The sequence below is a fragment of the Cyanistes caeruleus genome, chromosome 2 (genome assembly GCF_971803275.1).
Source record: "Cyanistes caeruleus chromosome 2, bCyaCae1.hap1.1, whole genome shotgun sequence".
NCBI lineage: Eukaryota > Metazoa > Chordata > Aves > Passeriformes > Paridae > Cyanistes > Cyanistes caeruleus.
In genome coordinates, this window is record NC_141702.1 from 36,465,132 (window position 1) to 36,487,712 (window position 22,581).

The 22,581-nt window shown below is 43.5% G+C and overlaps 1 protein-coding gene across 17 annotated transcripts in view; it reads left to right on the plus strand.

Annotated features, from left to right (window-relative positions):
• ANKRD6 (ankyrin repeat domain 6) overlaps window positions 1-22,581 on the plus strand; it is a 98,280-nt gene that overhangs the window by 43,441 nt on the left and 32,258 nt on the right. For 15 of the 17 annotated variants that reach the window (XM_086876529.1, XM_086876533.1, XM_086876530.1 and 12 more), the window contains 2 exons: window positions 9,938-10,080; window positions 20,865-21,121. In XM_086876529.1, the coding sequence (XP_086732655.1) occupies window positions 21,002-21,121 (120 nt within the window). In that variant the 5' untranslated portion in view covers window positions 9,938-10,080; window positions 20,865-21,001. Of the gene's footprint in view, window positions 1-9,937; window positions 10,081-17,432; window positions 17,495-20,864; window positions 21,122-22,581 lie in introns of those variants that run through there. The other 2 variants (XM_086876539.1, XM_086876532.1) reach the window with 2 other exon arrangements.

Consider the following 22,581-nt stretch of genomic DNA (forward strand, 5'->3'; position numbering starts at 1 on the left):
GTTATTGTTCATTTGCGATGTCTCCGTAGTTTGATCTTCAGCTCTCCCGGCGGGGTGGTGACTTTCCACTCAGTGGCGCTGCAGTCCGGAACTTTCTTTGCTCGAGAGTGATGTGTCCACCCTTTCTCGGCTGTCCGTACTGCAGTATCGGTTGTCAGAAGAACGAGATAAGGGCCTTCCCAATGTGGGCCGAGGGGTAGCTCTTTCCAGACCTTGATTAATACTTTATCTCCCGGTTGAATTTTGTGGATTGGAAATCCCAAGGTGACACTTTGGGGAATCAATCCTCTCTTCCTGAGCTCCTGTAAATTTTTATTTACAGAGATGAGATATGGTTGTAATTGTGCATCCTCTGCTTGAGGATGTGACACGGGCATCCCGTGCTGATATGGCATTTCATACAGCATCTCAAAAGGGGACAAACCCGTTTCTGAATGGGGCATGGTCCGAATGTTTAACAACGCCAGAGGGAGACACCGAACCCAGGTTAATTTTGTCTCTATTATTAATTTAGATAATTGTGATTTTAGTGTTTGGTTCATCCTTTCCACTTGCCCAGAGCTTTGAGGGTGCCAAGGGGTGTGATATTGCCACCGGATTCCTAATGCTTCTGATAATTGTTTGATGATTTTCGATGTGAAGTGCGTGCCTTGATCTGAATCGATATGGTCCACTATCCCATATCTCGGAATTATCTCCTCTAACAGAATTTTGGATACGGTCTGGGCTGTGGCTTTTGCTCTAGGAAAAGCCTCTACCCAATGTGTTAATTTGTCTACTATTACTAGCAGATACTTGTTTCTTCCAATTTTTGGTAGTTCAGTGAAATCTACCTGAATTCTTTCGAAAGGTCGATATGAAAGTGGCCGACCCCCCAATTTTGTTTGTTTCGAATTTGATCGGTTGACTTTCTGGCATACCACGCACCCTTGTACCTCTTGCTTGGCAAGTTCGAAGATTCCCTTACACCCAAAAAATTTCAAAAATTGTTCTGCCAATGCTCTGGTTCCCCAATGTGTTTGTTCATGCAGTCTCCGGAGTATTCCCCTTGCTATGCTTTTGGGAACTAGTTCCCTCCCATCAGGTAACCACCATTTTTTTGTCTTTAAATTGCCCCCCTACCTTTTTGAAGTCTTCCAGCTCCTTCTCCGATGGGAGCGCGGACACCTCTGGTGATTCCTTGTGACTAACCTCGGGAATACTTACCGTTAACAATGCCGCTCGTTTTGCCTCCTTGTCTGCCCAATTGTTTCCTCTGGTTTGAAATTGCCACCCAGTTTGGTGTCCCCTTACATGGACAACCGACACCTCCAGTGGCTCCCTGACTGCTTCTAAAATTTGCTTAATGATCTCTCCGTGTATTAATCCTTTTCCTTTCGTATTTATTAGTCCTCGTTCTTCCCATATTTTTCCGAAAGTATGCACTACCCCAAATGCGTACTTTGAGTCTGTGTAAATGGTTCCCCTTTTTCCTTTCAAGCCTTTGAGGGCTTTTAGGAGAGCAAATAGCTCACAGGCCTGGGCCGACCAGTTTGCCTGCAGGGGACCTGATTCTATGATTTGTCCTGTCATACCATTTATGATGGCATAACCCGATTTTCTTTTACCTTCTACCATTTTCGATGATCCATCAATGAACCATTTTTCTCCACCTTCTAACTCCTGGTCTTCCAAGTCCGGTCTTATCTTAGTTTGCAGCTCTACTGCTTCGATGCAATTATGGAGTAGCTCGCCTGTTGGTTCCCCGAATAAAAACTGCGCTGGATTTTGGGCAGTGGTTGTTCTCAGCTCGAGACCCGGCGAACTGATTAACATCGCTTCATATTTCAGAAGCCTCGAATCAGTCAGCCATTTCTCGGCTTTTTGTTGTAAGACATTTCTTACATCATGTGGGGTATATACTGTTAAAGGGGCTCCAAAGGTTATCCTTTTTGCTTCCCCGACCAACAGAGCTACCGCAACAATTGCCTGCAAGCAAGTAGGCCAACCTCGGCTGACCGGATCTAGGATTTTCGATAGAAATCCTATTGGTTTTTTCTTTTCTGCCCACTCCTGGGTCAGAACTCCTTGGGCTGTTTGTCCACTGACGTCGACAAACAATTGGAACTCTTTATTCGTGTCAGGTAAAGTTAGAACCGGAGCAGTAATAAGTGCATTTTTCAGCTCCTGGAACTTACTTTCATCCTGCGCTGTCCATTTTAGTCGGTCCGTGTTTAATCTTTCATACAAAAATTTTACCTTTTCGCTAAATCCTTCAATCCACTGCCGGCAGTATCCCAAAAGTCCTAAAAACTGTCTTATTTGTCTTTTCGTTTTAGGGGCAGGAAGTATGAGAATTCCTGCTACCCTGTCAGGATCTAACTTCTTTTTACCCTGTGATATCCAATGCCCTAGATACTTTACCTCGGGCTCTGTGAACTGCAGCTTAGATTTGGACACCTTCAAGCCCTTCTGTCCTAGGAAATTTAACAACGAAATTGTGCTCTTTTTAACTTGTTCCTCAGTCGTCTCAGCAATTAATAAATCATCTACGTATTGTAATAGTTTTGTCCCTTCCTCCGGATGAAATTGTGTGAGTAGTTGTTCCAATGCTTGTCCGAACAAGTTTGGTGATTCCACGAAGCCTTGTGGGAGGACAGTCCACCTTAACTGTTGATTTCTGTTCGTGTCAGGATCCTCCCATTGAAATGCAAAGAAATTTCTACTCCCTTCATCCAAAGGACAGGTCCAGAATGCATCCTTTAAGTCAATCACACTGTACCAAACATCCTCAGGCGAGAGTCTGTTTAGTAAAGTATAGGGGTTGGCTACGACTGGGAACCTGGTTCGGGTCCGAGCATTTACTGCTCTCAGATCCTGAACCAGTCGGAAACTCCCATCTGCTTTCTTTACGGCCAGGATGGGGGTGTTATGTTGGGACATGCACGGCTCGAGAGTTCCTCCTTTGAGGAGGTCGTCAATTACTAGTTTTAAACCCCTTCTCCCTTCTATAGGGATGGGATATTGCTTGATCCTGATTGGATCATCCGGGTTTTCTATCTCAATTTTGATGGGGGGAATATTCAATTTCCCCACCTCTCCCTTGGAATGCCACACCTGAGGATCAATTTCTTTCTCATCTTTTGGCGTTAAATGGAATATTTTTATTACTAATTCGGAATCTTTCACCACAATGTTTATCCCTAATGCAATAATCATATCTCTCCCTAATAAATTATAATCCGCTTCCTCTACTAACAACAAATTTCCTAAACAAACTTTATTTTCAGATTCAATTTCTACATCTTTTATTACAGAGACCTTAAAAGGGTCTCCCTTTGCGCCAATTACAACCACCTTTTCTTTGCTTGTGAGGCATCCCTTGGGTAATTTCTGTAGGGTGCTTCTTTCAGCTCCCGTGTCGACTAAAAATTCAATTTCCTGGCGATGGGGACCTACTTTAAGTTTTATCAAGGGCTCCGTTGCTGTTAATGTCCCCATCTGAAAGAGCCCAAGACCTCCCTAGTCTTCTTGAAATATTTTCTCATCTTTTTGTTTCTGCCGGCAATCCCGTTGGAAGTGCCCTACCCTTTTGCAATAAAAACATTCTGGAGGATTTTTTCGGGGAGCCGGGTTGTCCTTTTGCGACTCCTGTGGCTTTTTCGGTAATGTCTTACCTTGTTTCTGTTCTTGTTTTTGAACTTCTTTTACTGCGGCCACTAGGATTTTGGCCTGCAGTTTCTGTTTTTCGTCTTCCCTTCGCATATATACTTTTTGAGCTTCTCTTAGAAGCTCTTGTAAACTTTTCTCTTGCCACCCATCAACCTTCTCTAATTTCCTTCTTATGTCCTCCCATGATTTTGCTACGAACTGTGTTTTTAGCAAAACCTCTCCCACTGGAGAGCTGGGGTCCGTTCCAGAATATATCTGTAAACTTCGCCTCAGTCTTTCTAACCACTCTGTGGGAGATTCTTCCTTTCCTTGGCATTCCCCGAATACTTTACTGATATTTTGTCCTCGGGGAACCGCTTCCCTTATTCCTTGTACAATCATGTTTCTTAAATCAATCATGTTCCTTCTTCCTTCTTCTGTTTGGGCACTCCAACTCGGGTTTACGCCGGGCCATTTTTGGCTTCCTGGCGTCCCCTGCGGGTTTCGCCGCTCCCAGTCTCTGATACCTGCCTGTTTGATCATTTCCCTTTCCTCCTGGCTGAACAACGATCTCAATATAGACATGAGATCCTCATAAGTGTAAATACTACTTCCTAGAAATTCGTCTAACTTCTCCGCCACCCCAAACGGGTCGTCTAACAATCGCCCCATCTCCTTTTTGAATGCCCGCACGTCCCCTGAATTAAGGGGTACATTTACAAATCCAATAACTCCTGGGGCGGTAGGCACTTCTCTGAGGGGAAACATTCGATGCCTACTTTCGTTTTCTCCCCAATCCTCATGCATCGATCTCGCTTTGTAGCGAGTTCGACTTGAGGGAGGGGAACTAAGATTCTCAAACATTGGTTCTCTTATTGTTTGCGGATATTCCGCTGTACCCACCTTATCAAATGGGGTACTTTCTGTTGTTTTTGAGGGTCCCGGCAGTGGTGGTTGGACTGGCAACGGGGGATAAGGTGTTTTCCAGCCTTGCATTCCCCTGGCCCCTGAGAGGGCTGTGGTTGCCGTGGTTTCAGTTGGCGGGGACATCGGGGGAGCCGCCGGAGCCGTTACCGGCGCCGTTTCCCTTATCTGTGGGGTGTGTCCACCAGCCGGTTGTTCAGGGGAACCCGTGGGTGCTGATGGCACCACTTGATCTGCCGCAGGAAGCCCCGCTGGCCCGTTGTATGGTGGGGGCAGGTGATCCAGGGGTTCCCAACTTTCTGTTTTTATTTCATTTTTCTGTTTCACTGGGAACAGCCCGACCTTGGGAGCTAACCAAAGTCGGGCGTATTCTTTTTCCTCGGAGTCCGAGGAGGCTTTACGCTCCACGTGAGAGATTAACTCGTTACATGTCCACTTCTCAAATGTACCTAGTACTGGCCAGATGAGGTAATTTCGCAACTCTTGCCCACCCCAAACCTCAGCACAGTAATAGATCATCTTTGCCTTGGACTTCCTTTTTCTTTCGGGACACTTTTCCCAATTTCTCAACATCCACCCCAAAGGACTTTCTGGGGGAATGTCTAACAATTCCTTCGTTCTTTCAGAAGGGTCCTTTTCCTTAATTTCTTTTTGTACCTTACTTTTTCTCTGCCCCATAGTGAAGAGAGAAAATTCTTACCTGTTCTCTGCGTTGTGTTCTTTCGGTTATACTTGGGAAGTCAAAAAGACTGCCAATACTCACCTTCGCGGTTTGCTGCACCGGGGTTTTTCTTGGCGCTCTGACCTTTCCCTCGGAACCCTCCCTGGGTTCTCTTTTGGGTTGAAAGAGTTTACTAATTCCCGAGCTCGATGGGACGTCCTCTTCCCCTTTCAACCCCCTTTGCGATCGGTCCTCCGGGACTCCCTTTAGCCCCGGGATTGACAAATGTGGCAGAGAGTCTCACACGGAATCGCTTCCTTCGCGGCCGGCCAATTCCCTCGCGGGAGGATGGAAACGCGGCCTTGAAGTCCACACTCGCTCCGTGATCAGATCACGTCTCACACACACTTGCCCAATCGCCCGCTCAACCTCACAATACTTACAGCAACTTTTCTTGCAAGGATGTCTTTGTGCACTTCAGACTTTTTACAAGCTACCAAGCCTCGGCTTTTCTTGAAGGCCCCGTGCCTTCCCGAGCTCTCTGGATCCGTTTCTTTTTATTGTGGTTTTTACCTTTCCCAAATTTGGTTCGGATGTTGGGGTGGGCTGCGGAGGTTCTCGACTTCCCAGGCCGCCGAAATCGGCGGGGGTACCCCCCTGGACAGCGAGATTCTCCCACAGCTGTTCCCAATCCGAGTCACGGCACCAATCTGTTATAAACGCAAAGGCAAATTTATGATAGAAATGAGAAATAGATTTATTAATAAACAACAAAGAGAGAAACAACGATAAAAATCCACAATAAAAAGATCAGCGCAGCGCTGGGTGGACAGGGTCTACACCAAAAGGTATAGGTTTCCCAAATCCACGTCTGAGGGTCCCCAAGCCTCGGTTTTTATAGAGGTTTTGTGTCCTTAGGCTAAAATTCCAGGCCGGTTTCATTCACCAAGTGTCTCTGATTGTTCAGTGAATGAATTTCCTGCCGTAGAATGATGACATTAACTTGTGTCCGGCCAGAATCTCCTCATATGTAAAGGAGATTCTGTATGTATTTCAATTTGTGTTGTCCTGGCAGGGCGGGGGAATTCGGGCTGGTGCCGATGGATATCTTGACTGCGCCTTCCTCTTTGTTCCTCCTGATCGCTTTCTCAACACCAGGAACAGCCCTGGTCTGGCAAGGCTCAGTTTTTCGGAGCCTGTCTTTTCACTATTGATCAGATTGTTTCCACAGAAGTCTGCAGGGCGTTGCTCAGGTCCGGAGGCCGACGATCTCCCTGAGCCAGCTCCATTGTAGGTTTGACGAGCCTCGTCCTGCTTTTTGTTCGTGTTGATGGGCCTTGCCAAAGTTCGTTATCAAGGTGTCGTTTTGCAATCAGTTTCTCCCCAAAGGAGATTTCGGCCAGCCCCAAGAAGGGGTTTTTCTGTACATTTTATATTTTATATCCTTGCAAACACATTTGTCACATTTATACAATTTTCGAATTTTTAATACATATGGTAATTTATTACATGATGATTGATTGATTGACTGATTGAGAAAAATATGTACCCCACCCTATTCAGTCTCAGTATTGAGGAAAAACATCATCCTTCAGTAAACAACTGATTTTTGAGAATAGTGTCCTGCTGACAAACTGTTAAACCAAACTTGTGTACCCTGGATTTAGGAGAAAACCTAAATAATAATTACATAATAATAATAATACAATTACAGTAATTATTACAGCATCAGTATCAACACTGTCGAACTTTGTCAGTCTTTGCTTTATAACTTACTGTACATTCCAACATCACTTAAAATACTTTGCCAGGTACACCAGGTGAATGGTGGAGCTCAACATATTTATATTTCAAAGGTAGTGAAATAGATACTTTGCATTTTATTAATTGAATGTAAGTATATGAACATTTAAATGATGTATATGAACATATTTAATTGATGGTTCTAGAGATGAACAATTTCTCTTGTACAATATAATAACTAATATTTATGCTGCCAAAAGATATTTAATATGCATGAAAAATAATGGGTTTAGCTAAAACTAGGTTTGTACAGCTTTGTGTGTTTTTCTGTGTGCATACAGCATACAAAGGAACACTGCACATCAAATGAATGCAATATTTAATCTAAAGTGAAATGCTTAACACTCCTAGCAGCAGTTCAAAGATGAGGACAGCTTTATTAGTGTTTTAGAGTCACGCTTTCTTAAACTCAATTTCTTGTCTTACTGTGGGTAATTAAAGTTTTTTTGTTGATCTCCAGTGATTAAATTTGCTTCCTTATATATCACAGTTACAGTGTTGGTTTTTTAAGTGATTTGTCCATGCATCAAAAATGGCAGAGGGGGAAAAAAAAATGTTAATAATCTTTATAAACAAAGACTTGTATGACTGATACAAAAAAAAAAAAGTGTGTATAAACTTTCTATTCCCACCTAAAGAAAATTTGAAACACCTCCTCCTAAATGGACTGGAGTGTATTTTGGGAAATACCCGGGTATTTCTTAAATCATGTGCACTAAGCAAATACAACAGTTTATAAAGAAGTAGTAATTTATTGTAAATATTTACAGCCCCAGTGAGGTTTTTGATGGCATGAGTTTGTGCCTGGGAGATTCCCTTTTTTCTCCCTCCAGTTCTCTCTCAGTGTAGGAACTCAGCAATTGTTTTGAAGAGAATAATGGCAAAAGAAGTATTTTTCATTCTCTTTCATTCTCTTCTCCTTTCTTACAAGCCTTTCATTCTTCAGCAAAGGCCAAAGTTCTTTGCCCCCTCTCCTTTGCTAACCCCTCCATTTGCCCTGATGATCATGTACAATCTCAGGCCATTTCACTGCTTTTTCATCTCTTATTTTAGTATCCACCCTCACTCATTCCTCTGGTTTTGCAAACAGTGTCAGCTCATCTGAGCCTCTTCCAGCCTGAAAAACATTAAGACCATCACCAGTTATATTTGCTCTTCTAGATACTTTCTGCAATTCTCTTCTCCCCCTTATTGCTCAATGTGCTGTCAGTAGTTGTTGGTGGTACAGTGACTTTTCCAGTCTGGCTTTGCACATTTCATTCTGGGCAGTGCCTTTCCTGACCTCTTCCTCACCAAAGGTTACAATGTGCATTTCCTCCTCAGCCTCACATCAGCTGTCATCTGTCTGCAGTCCCTGATGTTCTTGAAATCCTGCCCATGCTTTTGTTCTCTGATCTCATCCAAGATGTTGGGTAGTGTGCCTGGGCTCTTAAACTGTCCACGGTGTTGCTGCTGGATCCCTCCTACACTGTCTGCTGCTCTGTCCGATTGCTGCTGCTTGATTTTCCTCACAAATGCAGAACTGGGATCTATTTCAGATTGAAATAGATTCTTTTGGATACTTTCCTTTGAACCGAGTTTCAGATTGTGAGTTGTCTTTAACAAGTAATGTGTAAATTAGCAGCATGTTATGTTAATTTCATACATAAGTACTATTTGCCAGATAGATTATTTGTATTGGTGTGCAGTTACATCTGTTAGTATGCAATGTTCAAAGAGTATAGATAAGAGATAAGATACCCAAGTGAAATCACAGTAGCTGTGTTCCTGATCAGCCTGGGGAGGGGTGAATGGACTGATAGAGCTAATCAAATTATCTTGAATTAGACTTAATTGCGTTTCTGCATGAATGTTTCTGGTTTGTTTGTGGTTTGTTTTTAAAGAACTTTCTTTTTTTTCCAGTTCCTACATGATATTGTAACAGCACATAACCTATGGAACTTGTACCACCTCTGAGACATTTTAGGAACCTGTTTTCAGAGCACACCATTTACTCCTAAACAGAAGTAGCATATAAGTTCATCCAAGCTGTAAGAAGGGATGAGCTCTGGAGATGTCTCTCCAAGTAATATTTCTTGATTCTCACTTTAACCTGTGTCTTTTTGCACATCATCTTGAACGTGACTGTGGATAGTCTACCTGTAGTTTAAATACAGTTTATTTATTTGGTTCTCTATATTTCAGTTGGTATTTCCAGTTAAAACGAAACAGCAAGGTGTATTCACAAGACAGTGACATTGTCATTGACAGCAGTCAGCAAAACAGTACCAAAAGGTCAAGTCTCAGACATAACTAGTGCTTAGTTTCCCAATGCCTTTATGTATTGTCAGGTGGTTTTTGTACTTAAACACATCTGCTGATCCAAATGTATTACGAAAAAGGATAGCAAAAGCAGCTAAATTATGTGGTGATTTTAATTAGTAGGAAAGAGGGATGGTAAGGTCTTCCAACAGCATTTTCTAATTGAAGTCACTGAACTGGCATTTCAGCAATGATTTCTGCTTCAGAGATCAAGAGAGATTATTTATCCTTAGCAGTTTTCAGCTCTCAAAAGTTCATGCAGGCCAAGTGACTTCCATCATTCATGAACTTTGTTGTGAACTTGTCCCTTTCCTGATTTTATTGACTTGTCACATGATTTCTGGGAAGAAATGAAGGTCTCTATTGCATTTGCCTCGTCCTTATGAGGAAAGTGAGGGCTGCACAATTTTATTTTCAGAGGTCAGTGGGAACCAAACCAGAGAGTTGTGGTTGGAGCTTGTTTATAATGGGAAGTAGGTGTATAAACCTCAGGAGGAAACCCCTGGGTTTGCCCAGGTGCATGCAGGCAGCTGAGCACTCAGAAAACACTGGTAGTAAATTTCTGTGTTTTTCAGTCTGCTGTGATGCTTCACTTATGATGTGTTTCTCCTCACCCAGGAGCAGTGTACAGAGACGTGCTGTTGTCATCACATCTGGAAAAGACTGAAGCTGGCATCTACATAGTCCTTTTCCAGAGGTTGCCTTGCAAGACACAGCTATGAAATGTTCATCAGAAAAAACTGAACCGTAGATCCTTAAGAGTGAGTAGAAAACAAATGCGACCTTTCAGAATTTTTGTCTAAAATGTATACAAATAATGACCTGGATTTGCATTTTAAAAATGCATTCCAGTTCCTGGGTAACTAGAGATTGTGAAGAGCTTGGACTGAGCCTGTGGCATCGGGTTATGGTACTTACATTGCACTGCTGTGTTCTTTGGGGTGTGTAGTTCCTTGCCTCCTCTGCTGTCTTGTATACCTCTGTTGAGCTGCATTTTTGAGGACAAGTGACTCGAGGAAGTGCTTCATTGTTTCTGGAAAGCAAGGCACCCTTAATGCTAGAGGACTAGCTGGTCTTTTGGGATCACTGACTAGGGCTGAGAAAATTAGACCAAAGAGTGTGATGTAATTTCTGAAGTCCATGCAGAAGATAAGTCATTGCTCAGATTTGCTGCTACTTTCTGCACCAGTTCATTTTTGCATTTCTTTTCCAATCGGAGTGTTTTCCCATGGTAAGTTAGGGTGCTTGCTTATTCCAGCTCTTTGGTCCCACTGTCCTCAGCTTCCCTGATGGACACCTCTGATTGAAGAGGTGAGTGAGTAATATGAGAACTATTAACTGTCAGTGTCCAAGCAGAGTCTTTTCCCTCGTAAAGCATCCCTCATTATCATGCTATCACCAGTGCACCTTCTTGTTTCAACAGAGATTTTTCCATTGAGATAATCCCTGCACAGCTGTCTGCTGTCACCCTTGCAAACCAACATGAAAGCAAGATCAGCCATGCCATCAGCATGAAGATATCTTCAAGTTAATAGAACAATACAGTAAAGCAATAAAAAATGTAATCTGATGAGATGCATACAGCCCATAGAATGTGTGCAAATCACCTTTTTTTTGGTTTTATTTTTAAAGTTATTTTTATCCCCCAGACTTGTTTTTCTCAAACATTTGACTTATTTAGGTACTTTGTGTTGTGGGATGCTGCTAATGAAATTAATTGCTTTATTCCTGAGGGGATGGCGGCATGTTGTAAAACAGGACGTAACAATCCTTTAATACAATATAAAAGGGTTGCCAGGTAGATACATTCTCTGTTGCTGCCTGAGATGTTTGTGGGTTTTGGTTCTGCAAGATTTTACTGCTTCTGCCCCTCCTGCTTGTCTAACTACAGAGAAACGAGTGTTAAAACCAGGACCATTGGGCTTGTCACACTCAGTTGTGTTCTTCTTGGTGCCCTCAGCTTATGAAAAATAGAAACAGCATTTAAACCTCAATTCACAAATAAGGTGATGGGACACAAAGGACCTCTAAGCAGTGTGGGAGAGTGGAATAGGGAGGAAATGCAGGAACTTCAAAAGGAGAGGAAGTCCACAGGGATTTAGCTCCACTAGGTCCAAAATCAAGAGGATTAAACTCTGCTGAGTGCCAAGTACTACACTGTAAGAATGGATCTCTGATTCCTACAAGGCAGAGAATTACTGTTTAAGCTGCAGAAATAATTCTGAGTATTTGGAATGTGCTGGGAAGTGAATTTGATCTCTCTGATGCAGTTGCAAGGATAAGGCAAAGCCCAGCTCCAGGGCTCTGGAATGCAGAAATTGATCTGTAGAGGAGATCAGAGGGAATTATTAACTGTGTTGTTGTCATGACCTGAAGGGTTAACTGGCCTATGGGAGTAAGAAGATTTCAGCCATAGGGGGTTTCAGGGATTCTGTAATACAGAAGTGGTCCCAGGGGAAGACCACTAAAGTAACAGGCAGAGTCTCACATCAATGATGAGTCTTGTCATGAAGCTGGAAGTCAGCCAGACATATCCCTAGTGAGGGTCAAAGAGTTTGTCTAGAAGATCTTGTGGAAAATTTGTGCAGGGAGCTCAACCTGTGTAGGAAAACCACAAGCAGTGCGGGAAATAACCAGAGAATAAAGCTCCAGTCTGGATAAAAAGGACATCCTTTCTATGGCACAGAGATGGTAAAGGGTGTTACAACAAACTCACCTCAACAGCCAAGAGGTGCTGTTAATTTCTGTTTTTCTGCTGGGAGAACCAGATGGTTATGATTTCTCACATCTCAGACCACTGTTTCCTGTTCTTGCAGTTAGAACAGCTAATGGCAGTTGTCGAACCTTATTTTCCCAGGATGTCTTCCCCTTTTTCCACCTTTCTTACTTCTTTCACCTTTTCAGATGGTAAGTTCCTTGGTTTTGTACTTCCTGATGGTATCTCAGGTTGCCTCTGGTTTCTGGACACCCAGGTGCCATTCAAAGATGCTGACTGCACTTCTCAAGGATGCTGCTGGCTCCCAGGCTCACAGTGCAGCAGACATTTCCTCTTTAAGCACACATATTCTGCTCAGTATTTCTCTCCTTGCAACCAGGTTTCACTTTAGGGCTGCTTACATCAAGACCCCTCTGCAAATATTCTGTGTAGTTTTGAGTACCAAGCCTCAAAAGAGCTATGTCGGGATGAATGAGCAGAGAACTGGAATAAGTTATCTAGAGGGGAGTGGCAAAAAAAAAACTCCAGTGTTTTATCTAGACAAGAAAGCAGTGAAAGAAATGGAAGAAGGAAGGTGGTCAGGGATCCTTTAGAGTGAACTTCCATGTGACATTGTTTGTCGATATAGCAGTTAAATATCAGGTATCATTTTGATAAACCAGCTTATTTTGTGGGTAAGAGAGTGTTGTAGTTGTCTGGGGTACAACACTGACAGTCTCTGTTCATTGCCCCAGTTTCTGTGGCCTTTACATGCCTTCACATGGTAGTCCAGCCAATTTGCTGAGACTGCTGGCAAATGTATCCTTTGATATGTGTTGGAATCCTTTTGTCATTTATGAGCATCTTCTCACAAGACTTGGAGTAGAGACCTTCTGTGGGTGTCGTGTAGGATCCTGCACAGCCAGGAAACAGCAGTTTTGGCTGCTGACCTGACCTGGCTACCAAAGCAGAATTGAACCCATGGTCTCAAGAGGAAAAGCTTTGTCCCCTTCAGCTGCTGCTGTGTAACCCAAAACACTGAGCACCATGGAGGTGTGCAGTGTGGAGGCTTTGTGCATTGCATCAGAGAGTCTTTGCTGTCTTTGGCCAAAACTCATGGATAGGGTAGGATAAAGTCCCTAAACATCCACTTTCTCTCCTTACTAGGATCTCCTCAGAGATGATTTAAAGTTGCTCCCCAGTTCTTTCAGGTCCCTAAACATAAAGTCCCTAAACATACACTTTCTCTCCTTACTAGGATCTCTTCAGAGATGATTTAAAGTTGCTCCCCAGTTCCTTCAGGTCACTTCCAAAGTCTGCAGAGGTCAGAGGGAGCCCTCTGGCAGACTCAGCAGGTTTGGGATCTTTCCTAAAGCAGTTCCCTGTGTGAATCAGATGCAGCTAATTTATCTCATCAATAATGTTTTTTTCTTGGGAGTTACAGCCAGCTTCTGAACAGCAGCACTGGGGGATCAGTGGATGGGTTTAGGAAATGGGAATTACTCTCCCAGCTGTGCTGACTGATGGGGTGATCCCATGCAACAAAATGTGACCTTCAGGTTTGCTTCTCTGCTGTGCTCGGTTTCTCGCACTTGCCCATTTTCCAGGGCGTGCCAAATCCCTGGATATTTGTGCTTCCTCTTGCTGTTGCAGTACCCTGTGGTGGGAGGCAACTGAAAAAATCATGATTTCTTGATGGTAATGGTGTGCACCATAACAGGGGCACATACCTCTCTGGGGGTTACAGTGGACACTCCACCCATGCTTGTCTGAATACATCGCTCTCCCACCCTGGCCACTCCATCCTTAAGATTTCATCCACTGACTTTCAGTTTGAGCCTTGTTAAGCTTTTAATCGACACACTGCCTGCCAGACTCTTGCTCTCATGCCAGAAGCCTAGCAGTATTGAGGAATATTGTGCCAATATCCAAACATCACGTTGTCTCCACGGTTCAGTGCTGAACTGGGTGGCACTGGTCCACCTACCTCACTGCATCTCCCAGTGCTCTCCCAAGACATCAGCTGTGAGAGTACAGGAGGGGCTGTGTCATCGCTGCTGGCAGCTCCTAAGTCATGTTTCTTTTGAAGAGGAAGAACATCTCCAGTGCTCTTTCGCCAGCTAAAAAATATTTTGAAGCTGGTAAATGTGTTCTTTTCTTCTGTGCTCTGTCAGCCAGGTTCAGGTCATAGATGAGCAGGAGGAGACCTCTGTCCCAGCCCTCTGACATGGCAGCAGCAGGGTCTCCAAACTGATTGATAGATACTGTCCATGGTAAAGATAATCTGAACCCTCACAGCAGAGGACATACTTTGGGGTAAAAAAGGGAAGAACAGAGGAGGAGAGGGAGTTGGTTGTGGAAAGGGTTACGGCACTTTCTGATCACAGTGAGGTCCTGCAGTCATTTTAATTGGCTCCTGCACAGAAGGTGACGATGAGGGACAGTTCTCCCATCCAGAAGCCCCACTGTGTATGAGGGTAACATAAACCCCCATTCTCCCATGAACACAGCCGTGTGTCTGCTTCGTTCCCAAGGTTGGGCTCCGGCACTTCTGTTAAACAGCAGTCAGCTGGAAAGATCTCCTAACTGGTTTTATGCAAATGGGAGCAGATATGTCATGCATGTGTGTTTGCACATTGGCACTGTCCCCTATCAAACAATAGATATTGTTTTGTCATGTAAATAGTGCTCAACTGACAGGGCTTGCTGGGAGTTGAGCTTATTTGTACTGAGTGGTTTTGATGTGTGTGTGTATGTGTGTGTATGCAGGTGTGGAAAGAGTGGGGAATAACAAAGCTGTGAAACTTCAATGAGATAAGCCAAATAAACCCCCAAATCATGTTATATGGAAAATGGTAAGTATATAACTTGTGTATTGTATAAGGGAGGTCAGGGCTACATGGCAGAGAGGTAAGTAAGAAAAACAATTGTTTTCATACAAGATTAGTTATGTCTAAGCAAGGATTTGAAACTGCCTCTGATCTTCATTGCTGGTCTCCATGTGTCTGTGCCTCTCCCCAAGAGCATTCTGCCTGGCAGGTACAACTCTGGAGGTTGGTTTTGATGGTACCAAGGCACTGCCTGAGAGCTGCCAGGCAGCTGAGGGTTTACATTGAGTACAGCCAGCAGTGGAGGCCAGACAACGGAGATGGACTGGACAAAGCAGTTGGGGAAGCCACTGCAGGCGGCCACCTGCAGCGGAGCAGTGACATCAGTCAGTCTGCTCTGGTTGTGGTGGGAAGCCTGATGAGCAACTGTCAGGCAGATACTCCCTGGGAGGCTGCTAAATAGTCATTGTTGAAGTAATTAATAGCAACAAGTGGGGAAAAAAAAAAAACAGAAAAAAAAAAAAGCCCAGAAAATGTTTTCTGATGTCCCAGACAGCGCTGATAGTTAGGGTGATGAATATGCAGCTATCCATATGAAAACTGAATGACTGTAATTGCCACAATAAACTATGTAATGGGAACAGTAAACCCCACCCTGCCCCTGAGACCAACATATAATCTCCTAGAAGTCTGTGTAGATGTCCAGTTCAAAATGTTGATTGGTATAAAACCTAACTCCAAAAATAGTATTGATGATGTTGTAAAGGAGAGAAGAAAAGTGTGAATCAAAAGCACATTGTTCTTGACCTGGTGGGGGGCTTTACTGTTTTCCAGATAAAGCTGCTGCTGGCTTTCACAATTACACCTTTGACTGGTTTTTAACTGTCTTTTGGGGCAGGAAGGGGTGAGAGGCAATGTCCTCCCTTTAGCAAAATATATATTTTTCCTGAGTAGTTTATACTGGATCCATGATGGAACTAAAGAAAAATCACTGAAATCACTGAAAGAGAAGGGTTTGCTGCATGTCTTGGACAAACCCTTTTAAAGTCAGCAGAGAGAAATGGCAGATATATCAGCATCTTGCAGTAAGTGATAAATGAGTTCCAGGAAACCCACTCTTTCTAATGCAGTAATCCACTCTGCTGAATAATGCTGTTATTCTAAAGTGAGTACAGTCTTAGTGTTTACGTCGTATTTTATGTATGACAAACTGCTTTGCAAAAAGGCTGGATGAGAAAAAGAGCATTTTATAGATTTTATACTGTTATGTACTAATAAAAAAAGAAACCCGTTTTACTGTGAGAGTCAAGCAAAAAAGAAATGAGCAGCATTTAGATGTAGGACATTTTCTTAGAAAGACTATTATTATAAATTAGTAGCTTTTATCTACTCTCCCATTAAAAAATGTCTGGCTGCATATCTTAATATTGGGATATTCCAAAATAATTTAGACTGATTTTATTCCATTATTCCATTTATTCCATTCATTCAATTTATTCCATGTTGAATAAAATAAAGTTACGAAGTGCTGAGGTTTTTTCATGGACTACAGACTCCCCAGGGAAGTGGCCACAGCCCCAAGCCTGACAGAGTTCAAGAAGCATTTGGACAATGCTCTCAGGCATACTTTGGGATTTTTGGGGCCATCTTGTGTGGGGCCAGGAGTTGGACTCGGTGATCTTTGTGGATCCCTTCCAACTCAGGAAATTCTGTTCTTCTATGATTCTGTGATTCTATTCAGCATAATTTCTGGTGATAAACTAAAAAAGAGAATTTGGGATCCCTTGCAGAAAAACTGCGGTACCTTCTTCTCTTTTTCCCCTTTTATCTTTTACCTCAGCACACATGGAAACTTTTTGTTAGCTATGTAAGCATGCTTTTATTCAAATACTAATTTAACTTAGTGATTGCATTGAGAATGACCTGTGCTCTGGCATTTCATCTTTTCCATTTAGCACAGGGAACTTCTTGAAATTGATTAGCTCATAGCTCCTAAATCTTTCATAGTTTTGGCTTTTTTCTCTTCCCTCAGCAAGGAAGCTGCTGGTTTTAACCCTTCACATGAATTTAGGAGAGTCTATTGGCTAGCCTTTCAGTATCTGTGATGTTTGATGTTTCCTGGACTGTCCTTTGGCTTTGGATTTGAAAATCCTCTTTCCTGTGCTTTTTTTGTTACTGACGTGTAGGCGCTAGGGCCAGTGGAGCAGCCTGGCAGCAGTTTGGAGGGGAGGGAGCTGGGGAGGGGAAAGGTGCAGAGAGTGTTTTTTGCCAGCTCTGCCAGTTGCATGGGAGAGAGGACAGAGTTGTACAACCCTGCCACCGAGCAGCCAGCTGCCCACCCACACGGTGCTGTGCCACCCCAGACAGACAACTCCTAAGCATCCACAGGGCAGTGTGGCTCAGTGAGCTGGGAGCATAATCCGTGGGGATGCAGCTGGACCTCAGTGCCTGGGGACCGTGCCTCACAGCTGCCGATTGGGAGCACTAATCCACAGTCAGCCTGTCCTTCTCCACGCTCCACTGATGGGGTGAGCACGTTATCCTCAGAAGGAATCGACCCACAACAAAGCAACTGAACCTGTGGGCATCACATCTGGCCAGTTTCCTTGGAGAGGCTTCGGAAGTAGGTCTTGCTTTCCCAGCCCACCCCAGGTAAGTAATCTGATCTTAAACAAAGAAGCACTGAGATGGCTATTTTTAATTTAAAAATATGTTAAAGCAAAATAGTTGTTGTTGTTGTTGTTGTTGTTGTTGTTTTGAAGGCGTAAGGCTTGAATATTCTCATGCTCTGTGCCTCCCTTGAGCTTCTGGATCTTGGGGGCGATAATGAGGGATTTAATTCTGGGCAGCAGGTGCTGGCAGCAGGGATGCGATGCAGTGCCTGTAATCATGTTGTCGGGTTCATTTTGCACCATCTGGGTGTGAAAGGAGCAGTCAAGCTTTTAATTGCAGTCCTTGGGCATCTGGTACCTTCCTCCTGCTGCTGGGGTTGCAGACGTGGTCAAAGAAAGATGCTCTGTGTGTCTGAGGCACGTAGAGAGTTAAAGCCGGGGGCAGCGATGCCACTGCCAGTGTAGCCACTGTGCTGGGGATGGGTCCCTGGGGAAGGGAATGAGAAGTCTGTTCCCACTTCCACTCTTCACCCATCACCTTTTTCTACCAGGTCAGGAGAAAAGGAAAGTTAGTCTTTCAGTTGTCTGGGCTTCCTATTCTAATTGGACGTGTTTTTCTGAATTGCAGATTATCCCAGTTGAGGAGATGTAAAGCAGATGTGGTAGGGAATGTGACCTGTTGTTTGAGCAGGAGCCAGGCTTGTGCTGTGGCTGCCCTCTGGGAATGGACCAACACCCTCTGGAGACCTGGGCAAAGTGGGAGATACTCCTAAAAGACCGATAGCTGAATGGGTTCCTTGCTGTGCTTTTAGGTACAATCCAAGCAGTGGAAAAGATAAGATAGCAAACTCCATGATAGCAGTGCCACGGTCACAGACCATCCCTCCAGCATGGCAGGGCAAGGCAGGAGGAGGCCCATGATCTCAGTGTGCTGCAGTAAGAGAGAGGGAGAACAATTAAATTAGGGAGTATGATTTCTAGCATTTACCTTGCATGGGTTATCCAGACTTTTGCAGCCCTATGTTGCTGAGATATTAGTGTCTTTGTAGTGGGGTGGCTAGGATGTGATCTATAGGAGCATCTATGGCTTCTGCAAACTTGCTCAGAAATGTCAGTGTGGCAGGAAAATGTCTCCATTGAAACTGAGATTTTTGTAGTGAATATGCAATTCTGTTGGTGACAATGATGTCACTGCATTGTTTTCATGGGTTTTTTTTGTTGTTTTTTTTTTTTTTTTTAATTTAAAAGGTAAGAAAACCAAGCAGGTTCTGACCAGAGATGTTTTAATATGTCAGGACATGCCTCCAGCCAAAGTGTTGGCAGGCAGCTTAGGGGTAAGGCTGGGGACAAACAAGTGATGGCACAGTTCACCTGGAAGCTACCACTGCGCAGGCAGGGGCTGGCACAGAAGCACACCACCCTCTGCCTGAAAAGCTCAGTTCTAAGGTGTGCCCTGAACCATGTACTGGTCACGGAGGGGAGCTCTGGGGTGTGCTCCTGGGTTATGGAAGCCTCACTTTGAGATGTGATGGGAAAGTCAGGGATGTGCTTGGAGCAGGGAGCTGGAATCATGGGTGGGTAGTGGGGGGTATGGAGGGAGGATGGGTGTTCTGCTTGCTTCAGAAGCACAAGTCACTGGAAATCAAATACTTGAGGAGGTAAGATTGAAACTTGCATTGTTTGTCACAGATCAAATTACTAAGCGTAGGCCATCTGTGTTTCTTGGCGCTTTTTAAATGGTTTGTACTATAATGTGTACAGCTCTCTGCCAGAGGAGCAGGGTATGATGTGCTAGTGGAGAACATGAGGGGTTTTTCTTCCCTATTTTCCATGTTACCAGGGTACAAACTGTGTCCATCACACTGAAGGTGTGGGTGGAAGCAGTCCAGTGGCACAGGGTACAGCACTACTCCTCTGTTGTCCTATGTTGTGCTGACTTTGAGGCCCAGAAACTCCTTGTCTGGTTTCTCTGAATAAATGTGCAGCTATTTCTATGTTGCTCCAAACATGTTTGCACTTAGAAAGGAAAAGAGACATGAGGAAAAGCTAATTTGAATAATTTACCTGGAAAGTGTATTGCCTAATGCTTATCCTTAGAAATCAAGAATCAGTTACCTGGAATTTTTACTGGCTTTGACATAACTTTCTATTGATCTCAGAGAAAGCAGTAACTTCTCTATGCTTTCAAGGGCCTTTTTCTAAAATTCATGTAATATTCTGCATATTGTTCACCTTGAAGGGTATTAAAAGAATTAAAGCTTATAAAGCGTTCCAGGATTTATTAATATAACTTACCTTCGGAGTGCAAATTAAATTCTGTTACCGTCTACTACTACAAATTAACCTACAGCTTTAGTTGCTGCTGTTCTGAGATGGATTTAAAGGATGGCATAAGGGTGAAAGACATTGTAGTCCAGTATTGATCTCCAAGATCATCTGGACCCTGTACCTATTACTCTTCCACTATGCAGAGTGTTTACTACTGGTGGCTGTTAGAGCTCAGTGCAGTGATATTTCAAGAAGGGAGGACAAATGATTTGTAAATACACTGGATATTTTGAAGATGTTTTTCCTGTGCTGAAACAATTAAATACTGAAGAGAGAAAAGGGCAGATAAAACTGAAATCTTCCCAAACTGGGCAGGTTCTGGATTCCACAGCTCAAAGTGATCAGTGGATTCATTTTCTGTAATTATATCAGAAAACTCTTTTCTGCTCTGATGGCTCATTGGATGGGTCAGTGGAACCAGGGCAGACAAACATACTCACAGTTTGCATGAAGAGTGCTAAATCTGAATTGTTTCTGGAGTCAGTGGGGCGTGATGTCAGCTTGGTGGGGAGAACACAATTTCTCAGTGACAGCAAAGATGAGTGTATCCCAATAGCAGGTTGTGATCTCTCCCAGCGGTGTCCTTGGGATAGTTCAGGGGAGGCTGTGAAGCATTTTATGCTCGTGAGGGAACAGTCAGCTGCCTTTAATTGCTGACTGCACTCAATCCTTCCAGGGCAGAGGTTTGTATATTTATATCAGCAGCCAGTAACTATAACCTATTCTTGTTCCTTTGGCCAACAGTAGTTATCCCCTCCTTGGCTAATTAAAGAGTGGGAAACCTGGCAGGGGAAGAGAGGATGAAAGGGGACCACACAAGTAGAAGTTAGGCTGAAACAGAGTTAAGCTCTCAGAAAGTTTTAGAATTTTTTTCCTAACCAAGGGGAATGAGGGCACAGTGAAAATGTGCTACTGTCTGTATCCCTCCGCTTTGCAACAGAAGTGCAGTGTCCTCAGGAGGTTCTGAGGAGTTTTCATGATCCCTCCCCAAAACAACGCGAAGGTGAACGCTCAGGGAGGAGCTGCTGTAGTGCTCTGTTTCTGAAAGCTGTTTGACAGCTCTGTTGTTCTCTGATCCATAGGTCCAATGGATGGCATAGCAATAGCATCACTGTCCAGGGAGCTGGAATCCTTCCTCGCCTGCCTGCATGCTGCTTGAACTGATCCCAAGCCTTTGTTTTCGGACTGAAGAAACCTGAAAACCTTTCTCTCCTAATTCATGAGCCAGCAGGATGTGGTCGCCGTGCTTTCAGAACGCCTGCTTGTAGCCGCCTACAAAGGCCAAGTGGAGAATGTGGTGCAGCTTATCAACAGGGGTGCCAAGGTAGCAGTTACCAAGGTAACGAGAGAAAAATGCTTTGCAAAAGCCCTGGGAACTAATGTAACTCTTCTAGACCATTGTCTGTGAAAATGCCCTCCTAGCTTTACCAATCTGAATGTGACTGAAGTTAGTGTTCAGATTTCCTTAAAGTTTGCACTTAATAGCTCACGCAAATTTGCAATATAGTGCACGTCTTGTGTTTATGCCCTTTGCAGGGGGCGCAGCTGGGACGAACACTTAGTCCTTGCAAACACAGTGTGTCGACAGAGGGGCAGCATTTTTCAAAGCCTGCATTGACTTTTGAATACTGTGTGACCTGATGAATGGAGTAATTCATCACTGTCAAGAGAAGGCGGTCCAGGGCACCCATCTCCCTGGGTCAGGGGATGGGGAAAAGCCACCTCTTGTGGCAGGGTAAAGGGACACAGAAATTGTTTCTTGCTGCTGGAGTCTCTTGGTGCAGCAGCCTCACTTATACCAAACATCTTCGTTGATTTGTTCTGTGTAGTCCCTTAGTCAGTTCCAAACTTGGGGGTTGCAAACTGTGTTCCCCATATCTTTGAGAAAAGTCAGTCAGAGGATTTCTGCTTAGATACAAGTGAGTTCAAACTGATATTCACCTATCCCTAATGCTCAATATGTTTTAAATAATATTATCTTGAAAAGATGAGAGGTAACTGCCTGTTGCAAAGAAGGTTTGATCAGCAAAAAACCTTAAAAAGAACTAGGTAAGTCAAATCTTTGGAACTGTTATGTAGAATTTGGGGTGTGCTGTTTTGATGAACTGTTTTTCTCCATCCTATCTACTTTTATTTGTGTTTCCATATTGGTTTTGACCATTACATATGTATGGAACCTAATATTTACAGATAGAAAACACAATTGATGAAAAGAGGAAAAGACAGAATGCTTATCTGTCAGTGACAGTTGTTTTCAGTACCTTCACAATGTTTGAGTTGTAGATAATATTTATTTTGAAAGTTGGAGTGATCCAAGGACAACCTGTGCTTGTAATTTTGGTTTGGCAAAAGAGGTAGCCTCTTGCTGATAGATACAAAGCACAGATTTAATAAGCATGAATAACCATGTTTGGTTCTGTTGTCCAAGCAGCTCTGTAGCTGATGAACAGCTATTAAAGGTAGTCAGTAATAGACTAGGAAATACTGACTTACCTGGCATACCTGATTGGTAGCTCAGGGTTTTGTGGTTTTCTTTTCCTTGTTTGTTGTTGTTTTTTTTTTAAGATGATGAGCTTTGAGACTGCTGAGGGACCTCTGCTAATTACAATAAGAAACAAATAGTGTAGGTTTGACTTTGAAACACAAAGTCAGGTTATTTTGGTATAATGCAGATTTCCTAGAGTTGACAAGTTTTTCTTTCCTATATGACATAGGTGTCTCCCTTGCCTTGCCTTGTTGTTCTGCCCTGTGTGGAAAATCAAAACAAAGCTCATTTGGCAGCAAAACTGTGGCCAGGTA